General features: G+C 37.3%; 2 protein-coding genes across 2 annotated transcripts; both read right to left on the reverse strand.

The window, feature by feature from the left end:
• Positions 1 to 1,852: 1,852 nt before the first annotated feature.
• On the reverse strand, positions 1,853 to 2,773 carry LOC123974225 (olfactory receptor 51E1-like). The gene has a single exon (XM_046054775.1). The coding sequence runs from the start codon at positions 2,771 to 2,773 to the stop codon at positions 1,853 to 1,855; it is 921 nt and encodes a 306-aa protein (XP_045910731.1).
• A 2,571-nt stretch (positions 2,774 to 5,344) lies between these two features.
• On the reverse strand, positions 5,345 to 6,313 carry LOC123974065 (olfactory receptor 10J4-like). The gene has a single exon (XM_046054501.1). It carries the CDS (start codon positions 6,311 to 6,313, stop codon positions 5,345 to 5,347), a length of 969 nt encoding a protein of 322 aa, XP_045910457.1.
• Positions 6,314 to 10,857: the final 4,544 nt, after the last annotated feature.

A 10,857-nucleotide genomic window follows, 5' to 3' on the forward strand; every position in this document is an offset into this window, starting at 1 on the left:
GTGGAGTCTGGATCTGTGGCTGCGGGTCACCTGCTGCCCCCATGTTCCTGCTCGACACCCTCTGCTGCAACGACTATTGTTGCTAGTCTTATTGTTATTATTGTTTTTATAATCATTAACATTACGATGGTTACCATTAACACTATTATATCTCTCTCTCTCTCTCTCTCTCTCTCTCTCTCTCTCTCTCACCCCAACCGGTCGAGGCAGATGGCCGCCCACCCTGAGCCATGGTTCTGCTCGAGGTTTCTGCCTCTTAAAAGGAAGTTTTTCCTTGCCTCTGTCGCCTAGTGCTTGCTCTTGGTGGGAACTGTTGGGCTTCTGTAAATAACATCACAGAGTACGGTCTAGACCTGCTCTTTTATGAAAAGCGCTGTGAGATAACTGTTGTTGTGATTTGGCGCTATATAAATAAAATTGAATTGAATTGAATTGAATTGATGGTCAATTAAAGACACACTGCAACAGAAAAAAACAGACAGATCCAAGCAAGCATGATCAGCTCTCAGAGGGGAGCCAGATCCCATCATTTACTTAAAAGAGCTGGCTCGTTCGCAAACAAATCACTAGCAGGAAGCACAGTACAAACGCTGGAAAGCAATAAGACCCTATGTTCACTTACATCGTGAGATTAAAGTGAAACATTACAGTGGCATTTTCCATTTCACATGCTCAAGTTGAAACAGGTTCCTTTCTTGTAACAATATTTTTCAGTATCGTTTATGGAAATCTGGAAATCTCTGATATTGAGATCCTGAGAGCTGTGAAGTGGAAGACAAATCTCTTAATGTGTAATTACTAACAGCTTATTTTTTAAGTTGTTATTACTATTTTTTTAGTTTAAAGATATTTTATACTTCCCACCTTAAAGAAAGTTCTCAATACATGCTGCTGACCAGGTACCTAAATGTGACATTGTTAGAGGAGAAGTCTTTATACTTCATGGTGCGGTTAGAAACGGGATAAATACATGGATGACTTAATTGCCACAGAGACAATCAAAGTTTATAACTACAGCCCAGTGCCTAAGTGGTGCTACAATTTCTTTAAAGATTTAAATAATCTTTTCACCAAAATGTATAAATGTATCTAAAAAAGCAAGACATTCTAAACTAATGAGATTTGGTATATTTCTAAGTCTATCCATCTCTCTCTCCTTTGGAGTGTAACGTATCCAGTCACTTGCAGGAATTGAAGCCTATTCAAAATGCATTGACAATGACATGTTTTTCACATGTGATACAGTACCTGATTCTCCCTTTTCCTTCAACATTACTCATTTAAAATTATTAATTTTGTTTTGTTTTTTATCAACTTTTACCTCACTATTAAATACAAACGTTCAAACAGGCATCTGTAATACAACATTAGTTAATCTCAATACAATACACAACACAACTAACAACATGATGGAAAGGATTCATTTCAGCAATTGTATTTCTTTGGCATTTCTTTTAAAACTTTCTGTAATCAGCCAATTTATGATAACATTTTTTTTTTCATATTTGCTAAAGATTGGTTACGTTTCATTTTTAGGTTACAAATGTGAGAAATAGTTTGTAATGGTGTAATTTAATCCAGTCCCTGATGAAGTAACACAGTCATTTATGTACACAACACACAACTGTGGTCTGTTTTTTGAGAATTAAATGGTTTAACTAAGCATGTGATAAGTTGAATGTTCTAATAACTTACTCTGATCAAGTCTCCTTAAAACTTATTGTGAGAGTCAATAAAAATGTGAAATGCTTTTTGTTTGCATTAACACACTTATCATAGTCTCTGTAGACTGTGTTACCATAGTCTGTATCATACAATATGCTGTGGTGTGGTTCTAACTGATTATTATTTTTTATCGTGAAAACATCCTTAAAATGTGTTTTCTAATTTTTGGTAACTTAAGGCCATAAACAAGAGGGTTCAGAACTGGAGGAATGATAACAATCTCTAGTGACAGAATTACAGCCACAAATAGATTTATATCTTTAAGACTGTACCGGCTCAAGGCAATATCACAAAATCCTATGATGGAATAATTCACAAATGAAACAACATGTGGCAGACAGCTCTGAAATACTTTCCCTTTGAATTCTGCTGAGCGTTTCCAGCAAACAAGTATAATTTGCAAATAGGTGTACAAGACATAAAAAAGAGGAAGGAAAACTGTAGTTATGGTCAAGAAAAACCCCAAAACATTGTTTGCAAAAGTGGTAACACATGACAATTTTACAACATTCCAGTTGGCACAGAACACTTTTTCAATCTCATTACCACATAGAGGAAGCCTGGCAGACAAAGAAATGCATGCTACGAGAGCAAAAGCTGGAAAACTCAAAGCAAATAATGCCAACTTTGAAACAGTTTTAAAAGTCATCTTTCTGTGATAGTATAAAGAATGACACACAGCAACATACCTATCATATGCCATAATACCAAGAATGGTCATTTCATAGGAAGCATATGTGTAAATAATGTAGATCTGAGTGAAACAAGCTGAATGTGAGATCAAATGAGTATCAGACAGAATGTCCATGAGGAATCTGGGGAAGAAACCAGTAGAACCATACAGAGCGTTCACAGATAACAAAGCAATGAACATATACATGGGCTCATGTAGTGTCTTTTCTCGAGATATCACCAGTACTATGACAAGATTAGCAAAGACAATAAAGCTGTAGAGCAGGAGGCAAAAAAGAAAGGCTGGATAGCGGTAGTGTCCAATATTCACGAACATGGTGAGGTTAAAGTAAAAGGAAATTGTACTGTTTTCCATTCCACTCACAATAAATCAGTGACAAATAATTCAGTACGTTTGTCTTTGTTGTTGGACAAACTCTCATTCTTGTCTTGAGAAATGAGTGATCTGTTGTGACACTTTGCAGCATCTGTGAGGAAAATGTAAGCAGATCAAATGCTAACCAACTTCAGTATAAGCATTGAAATACAATATTAGTCATACCTGCATTAGTTTTACTATACTTACTGAACTAGGAATCAATCTTGAAGTGTAGTTTAGATATTGCTTTTAGATCTACAAGTGTAGGTAATGGGAGGAGTTAGGACTATTTTATGTTGTCTGACTCTGGATATGTCATCACAGTTTTTCTACTCCAGAGAATTCATCTTTTGAATATGATAACAATGAAACTCAGGAGATTTCATTGGGATAAAATATTAATTCTGTTGCTGGTTCAGTTTGTTGTGTTCAGCTCAAAAACATAATGTTTTCAACATAGTTGTCACATCATGATAGTTTGTGTGGCTTTCACAGACTTTTGATTTGACTTTTAACAATGACGTAATGTACCGTGTATCACAGCAAGCTTTGACACCTTCAATACGGAAAAATAAGGGACACCTTGCCAGTGTCTCCATGCCTGGGGTACCCAAATCAAGTGGGGGGTCTGGGGACGTCAAGACACTTTATTTACTGCATTCTTGTGTATTTTTCACTCACGCTACTTTCAACATGATTGTAAAGCAAAAAAAAGAGTCAATAAGAGTAAAGCATATTTACAGTATATCAATTATTTTAATCATTCTATTAGATTATAGACATACGCAAAGTGTTCGTCAAAATAAACCATTTGGGATTTTTGGAAGAAGCAAAAATAAGTGGTTATTTTTGTCTTTATTATGCAGTCAAACAGAATAGGTTTAAGAGCTAAACTTTACCCACTATAATAAAAAAAAAAAAAGTTTCGGAAAGATGTTTTATTGAAAGTAAAATAAACCTGTGGTTATATGCGAATCCAAAACCTTTGCTTGTAAAATTCAAAAGTTGCTTGCTCTTGAGCTAAAAAGATGTTAGCACATCTCTATTGGTCAGTCTCAGCTGGTCCTACAAGACTGCAATTCAACACATAACCATCCATGACTAATTCACGGATTAAGTACAACCCTTTTGAACCATGCGTCTGGCACACTGACATTATTTCCGTTGTTAAATTAGCAAAATTGGAGATGGACACGCCCCAAAAGCAACTGCACAATGCCCTTCACACCGTGTGCTTTGATTGTTAAAATAGGGCCCCGTGTGTTGTGCTACAAGGAAGTAAGTTGACATTAGTGTCCCTCTTTTTAATTGAAATACTTTTAAATGTAGAACAGCACATTTTCCCATATGTAATGATTTCTATTATTTACATTTCCCTTTTTCATGGAGTCGATCTCTTTTTTAAAGAATGACATGGATGGCTATCTGCCAGTAAGCTTGGCTGGCAGCAACACACCCTCTGTGGGCTAATGTTACATACATCATGACATGACATGAGACACGACTATGTTAGCTAAGGTTAACCGCTCATGTTTAACCATCATGTCCTTATACCTCAACAACCTTATAGGTCAATTGACAGTTAGTCCCAAAAAGACATATATGACCTTTGGAAAGTACCAGCGACAGGCGAACTGGACCTAATACGTTACATATGTCACATTATGTAACATGTGGTTAACATTGTGAAATGGTGGCAGTTTGGTCAGACTTGGGCAACAAAACCACTTATTTAGGTTTAGGACAAAATCATGGATGGGGTTAAAATAACTACATTACGTAAATCATCAAATGTTTTATATAACTTAAAACTTTAAAGAAGCCAATTTTTGGTTTCACACAGTAGTTACGAACAATGACCTAAATTTCCTCAGCCACATAAAGACAATTACAAAATCAGCCTACCATCACCTTAAAACATGGCAAGAATGAATGATTTTCTGTCTTAACAACATACAGAAAAGCTTATTGAAGCGTTTATTTTCAGCAGCCTAGACTATTCTAATGGTTACTTATAGGCAATTTTATTATCATTATATTTCATATAGTCTATGATATACTCTATATTCTCATTAATGTTTTATTACTGTACCTCCTCTTTAACCACATGACCACATACTAAATGTACTTTATTTAAATAAAGTTGATATTGATATTGATAACAAAAGCGAACAGCAGTGGTGACAGAGGGCACCCATGTCTAGCTCCTCTATTTATTTAAATTTAAATATACCATGCCTCTTAGGTATAAATCCCATTTGATCAGGAGAGATAAGTCTAGGAATTAGTTTGTTATGTCTGTGTGCTAACAATTTTGCTAACAATCAAAAAGTGTTGAAACATTTCACATTTCACTTCACAGGCTGTGCCACGAAGTCTACAACCACAATTGTTAACAGTAGTCAAACTAAATTTAAGGAGACAGTTTCAATTAGCCTGTTCTGATTGTAGTGTAAGACACCAGATACTTCTGTGTTATTTAAACATTATTTAAAGGCTATGTGGATCGTTTTGTCCCTTTACTGTAGATGGTTGAGTCATAACACAGTCATAACACAAAACACATAATCAGTGTAGACTAAGTAATATGTGACAGGAGTTCTTTTTAGTTTGGAGTTTAAAGCATAATATCTTGAAAATATGTCTTCTAATTTCTGGTAGTTTAAGGCCATACACAAGAGGATTCAGAATTGGGGGAAGGATAACAAATTCTAGTGACAAAATTACTGCAACTAATGGATTTATCTCTTCAAGATTTCCTCGGCTCAGGGCAGTATCACAAAAAGATGTGATGGAATAAATCACAAATGAAATAACATGTGGAAGACAACTCTGTAATACTTTCCCCCTGACTTCTGATGACTTTTTCCAACAAGTAACCACAATTCTTAGATAAGTGTACAAGATAAAACCAAAGGGAAGGAAGGCCATAGTTATGGCACCTAACATTGCAACAATATTGTTAACAGCAGTTGTAACACATGATAATTTTACAATATTCCAGCTGGCACAGTATATCTTCTGTATATTGTTGCCACATAGAGGAAGCCTGACAATCATGTTAATGGTTACAGTAAGGTTACAGGCAGGGCAGACCCATGCAAAAAAGACCAACATATAGACAGTTTTCAAGGTCATTTTTCTGTGATAGTGTAAAGGATGACACACAGCAACATACCTATCATATGCCATAATGCTCAGAATGGTTATTTCACATGAAGCATATGTGTAAATAACATAGATCTGAGTGAAACAAGCTGGACGTGAGATCACATGAGTATCAGACAGAAGGTCCACGAGGAATCTGGGGAAGAAACCAGTAGAACCATACAGAGAGTTGACAGATAAAAATGCAATGAAAATATACATGGGCTCATGTAATGTTCTCTCAAGTAATATTATCAATATCATGACAAGATTTGCAGACACAATAAAGCAATAAAGCAGGAGGCTAAACACAAAGGCTAAATAACGGTAGTGTCCAATGTTCATGAACATGGTCAGGTTGAAGTAAAAAGAGAGAGTGTTGTTTTCCATCTGACCAACCTCTTATTAATGGTTTCTTAAAATCAGCAGTCTTAATAAATTGAACAGGCAGCATTGTTGACCATTTTGAAAAGAAGAATCATACTTGTTGTCAGCTTATTTAGAAATCTATATTTTGCAAATTGCTTTTGGTGAGATCTATACACAGATAACCCACAGCTCTGGGTTCTGGTGTGTTCACTGTCTTTTATCTTGTCCAACCTGGTATATGTCACCACGTGATTTCACCTCTGGTGAATTTGGAAATCCCCCCACAATGCATGTAGCATTCATGAGGCCCTATAATTTCCACGATGGAGCAAACACGGATATAATCACGGAATTTGATATTAAAGATCAACTGTATCAATCAACTGTAAAATATTAATCAAAATGTGGATGGAATTTAACAAAAATTGTGTTTGTTAGCAATAAGGGTTTTTTTCACAGGACATGCATTGTGTAGAGACATTCATGTTTCCCAGATGATGAATATCTGCAAAACTAGTAACATTCCTATCCTATCCTATCTTAGTTGTATTTGTTTAGTGCCAAGTAGCAAATGTTTTAAATCACGTCAGCCTCATGGTTAATGATCATAATCATGTGATGTAATTAACTGTACAGAAACTATCAGTCCACAAGTTGTTGTGGACAACTCACTCGTCAAACAGAACCTCAGTATAGTGCTGATCAGCTGCCTCTGGTGTTCAAATACATCTTTAACACCTCGCTGGAGACATGACCTGTGGCAACATGCTTCAAGGCCTCCACCAGCATCCCCACCTCCCAAAAAACAAGGACCACAGAACTTAATTACTGCAGACCTGTCGCCTCGACTTCTGTGGTAAAGATGTAATTTGAGCGCCTTGTGACGGCCCAACTCAGAACCTTCACTGACCCTCTCCTGGAACCCCTGCAGCTCGCCTACACAGTCAAGCTTGACTTATTCTTCTGCGTCGTTTCTGCAATTACACCGCCAAACAGCGTCCAACTTGTTGACTTTTTGCAGGCCGAGCAGGCTAACTTTCGGTTTAGCCCCTTCCTGTGATGTAACTTTAATGGGGGTAAAATTATATACGTGCCCTTCCCGTCATTTCGGAGACATTGTGAGCCTTCCCACCCAACTAATGACAGTGGTTACGGTCTGCGTCGCCCCGACATGTAGTTACATTTTTGAAGATGTGCACAGCATAGGCTACGGCATAGGGTACGGGGCTACACCGTCGATTTAATGCAGAAGTATAAATCACACTTCAACAGGTCTATAGACGACATGGCCCTCCATTTAATCCCCCATCACTTGGACTCCTTAGGAACTTATGCCAGGATCCTGTTTGTGGATTTAAGCTCTGCCTTTAATACCATCATCCCAGCTCTGCTGCAGGACAGTTTCTCCCAGCTGATTGTGCCTTCCTCCTTCCTACTTTTAGTGGAGTACCATTTTGCAAGGGTATCTGCACGTTTACTCAACTACAGGTTTTATGTAGTTCATCCACCACTTAATAAACCTGAATCCGAATTTTCCGATTCTAAAACAATTGTAAAGCAGAGTTTTATGTATTTTAAATCCTGTTTAAAATAATGTTTACCTACTAGCAGTCTTCTTCTCTGCCTTTGCTGGCACATTGCAACATATCTTGGCATGTTACCGCCACCAGTGGATCAGTGGCTGTCTGACTATTTTTGGAATTTATTATAAATTAAGTTTGTGGCATAGCTACAGCGTTGAAGAAAGACTCAGTAGACTTCTCTACAGCAAAGCCATTTCAATAAACTATAGTAAACATATATACTCCTATGTAGATAAAGATGGATTAATTGCATTCAGATTTTTACTGTTTTTTTTTTTAAATGTGTAGCAAACCGAAAAAGGTACATAAAAGCTGGTTATGATTTTTTATGTCTGTGTGCACACCTCTACCAACTAAAACTATAAAAATTGCTGTGCATTTGCAATAGAAGGTGGTCTGAGCAGGCGGAGAAACGTAATTTCTGAACCACAATTGCACTGCATCATCTGATCAGCATGAACACAGCTTCAGCTCTGCCCAGCGGGGTAAGTGAAGCCAACCAAAGCCTGAATGGAGGGTTCCATGTAGGCCCAAAAATGACATGAAAACCCTGTGACATACAGTCGCACATGAGAGATGTAACCGTATTGCTTAGATTATAAACTCTCTGTGAATCTAAAAAACATATTCGTGACACAGCGTCACATATCAGTGACGCTGCATTGGTGTTTGGCAGATGAGCCTTGTAGGTGGTCAAGATAGTACAGCGATGCAGCTACCAGAACTACTGTGTTTCTGCCGTTTCTCTATGTCGTTAAACCACACTGATGCTGCACGATCATATGCAGTTGATGCTGGTGCCAACAGGAAGTAGCCCTGTAGTAGTATTTTAGTGGTCAAAAACTAGCTTCACTGCTATCCATTCAAATCTGTAAGGTGGCTTCACCCAGTAGTATACTGTCTGTGGCTCCGCCACTCCTTTTACCTCAGTGCAAGTAGGTTAGTTTCAAGCAAAAAAAACTGCATTGCAAAAGGGTTTGTGTTGGCTGGGAGCATTTAAGATGCAATTACAAAATGTCACCCCTTGTTTTCAGTCTCTCAGGTATAATGAAGAAGGTATCAGGACACCACAAACTATAGATAAAGTTAAGTTGGTTTAATACTTTTGATTATACTGCATAGTTAGGCATTAAGTGATGAGTGATGAGCACTCACATCAGCTTGGAAACCTGTAATGGAATGAAGACGTGTAAAGACCTATTTAGCAAGTCATTTATGGTTGATTAGGAAATAGGAAAACCTTTGTATGTTATGTTGACATTGTGTCTGATATGTGTTAAATCTGCTCTACAGACATTCTGACGCTATAGTTTATGGTGGCATTGTCCAAAATGCGTTATACGCAGTTCTGTTGCAAATAACATGTTAATGAGTTTTGTGGTTGCACACCATTAACCAGACCAATGAAGAACAGTTGGATATACTGAACTACAGTATAGTTAAGTAAAATAGAACATTAGTTTGGTATTTTATTCTGGTTTTAGTGGGTAAGACTTAAGGTATACTGGCAAAAGAGCCTGTTTTTGTGAATTAGTGCCTTGACTGGTACCAGAGTGGTGTTGTCTTACTAATTGTTCTCAGAGGAGAGTGGAGTTAATGACCTGTTGACCATTTGTACCATAATTACTGCATGTAGTCTATGTAACTCCTTAAAAACAACAGCATCCCCTCTGAGGTACTCATTATTGAAGTGAAGCTGTTTGACAACTGTAAAACATTCTGAATCATTTAGATCCTCCTGTCCTTTCTCTAATGATACAAGGCATCAATGCAGTTGTCTAGCAAACCATCCCATGAGGCTAGCATACATTGACCATTGGACCACAATTAACTGGCTGTAGCCAAGCTTGTCCCCTGATGCCTGCTGTTTTCCACTGAGGCACACCAGGGACGTGCCATTAATGATACAGCAGCCTTTCATCAGCTAGGGTAAAGATATGCTAGTCAGATTGGAGACTGGAAATTACATCACTTGTATGTCATCACTGTGATTGTAAATTATTTTATTTTCATTATTCAATACATTCCTTACAGACACACACAGATCAAAGCAATATCTTTCATTCAGTTTTTTAATGCCACATTATGAGATTTCATACTAAAAGTTCTCAATATGGACAGTTCCCAAAGAGAACAGCCTTTATTTCAGTTTCTACTGTATAATAATAATCTAATGTAACAAATGTGACATTGTAATTGTAGGTGAATTTTTCTCCCAACTTTCCCTCTTCACTTGTAAGACACAGACTTACACAGTGCAATTCAGTGCAAAAGCTCTGATGTGTAATAATGTGTCACATCTGTTGACCCAGTGTCACAGAGGTATTGGCTCAGTTGTGTGGTAGGCCACAGTAGGCTGTACTGGAAGGTGTGTTGATTATTTTGTCTAACCCATGTTTTTTTGCAAAAGAAGAGACATGATTAAACATGTACAGGTGCTGGTCATATAATTAGAATATCATCAAAAAGTTGATTTATTTCAGTAATTCCATTCAAAAAGTGAAACTTTGATATTATATTCATTCATTACACACAGACTGATATATTTCAAATGTTTATTTCATTTAATTGTGATGATTAAAACTGACAACTAATCAAATTCAGCATCTCTGAAAATTAGAATATTACTTAAGACCAATACAAAAAAAGGATTTTTAAAAATGTTGGCCAACTGAAAAGTATGAACATGAAAAGTATGAGCATGTATAGCACTCAATACTTAGTTGGGGCTCCTTTTGCCTGAATTACTGCAGCAATGCAGCGTGGCATGGAGTCGATCAGTCTGTGGCACTGCTCAGGTGTTATGAGAGCCCAGGTTGCTCTGATAGTGGCCTTCAGCTCTTCTGCATTGTTGGGTCTGGCGTATCGCATCTTCCTCTTCACAATACCCCATAGATTTTCTATAGGGTTAAGGTCAGGCGAGTTTGCTGGCCAATTAAGAACAGGGATACCATGGTCCTTAAACCAGGTACTGGTAGCTTT

The sequence above is a fragment of the Micropterus dolomieu genome, linkage group LG07 (genome assembly GCF_021292245.1).
Source record: "Micropterus dolomieu isolate WLL.071019.BEF.003 ecotype Adirondacks linkage group LG07, ASM2129224v1, whole genome shotgun sequence".
In the NCBI taxonomy this organism is placed as follows: Eukaryota; Metazoa; Chordata; class Actinopteri; order Centrarchiformes; family Centrarchidae; genus Micropterus; species Micropterus dolomieu.

Excerpts from the sequence above, each read along its gene's own strand:
- LOC123974225 (XM_046054775.1), bottom strand. The coding sequence starts at position 2,773 with ATGGAAAACAGTACAATTTCCTTTTACTTTAACCTCACCATGTTCGTG.
- LOC123974065 (XM_046054501.1), bottom strand. The coding sequence starts at position 6,313 with ATGGAAAACAACACTCTCTCTTTTTACTTCAACCTGACCATGTTCATG.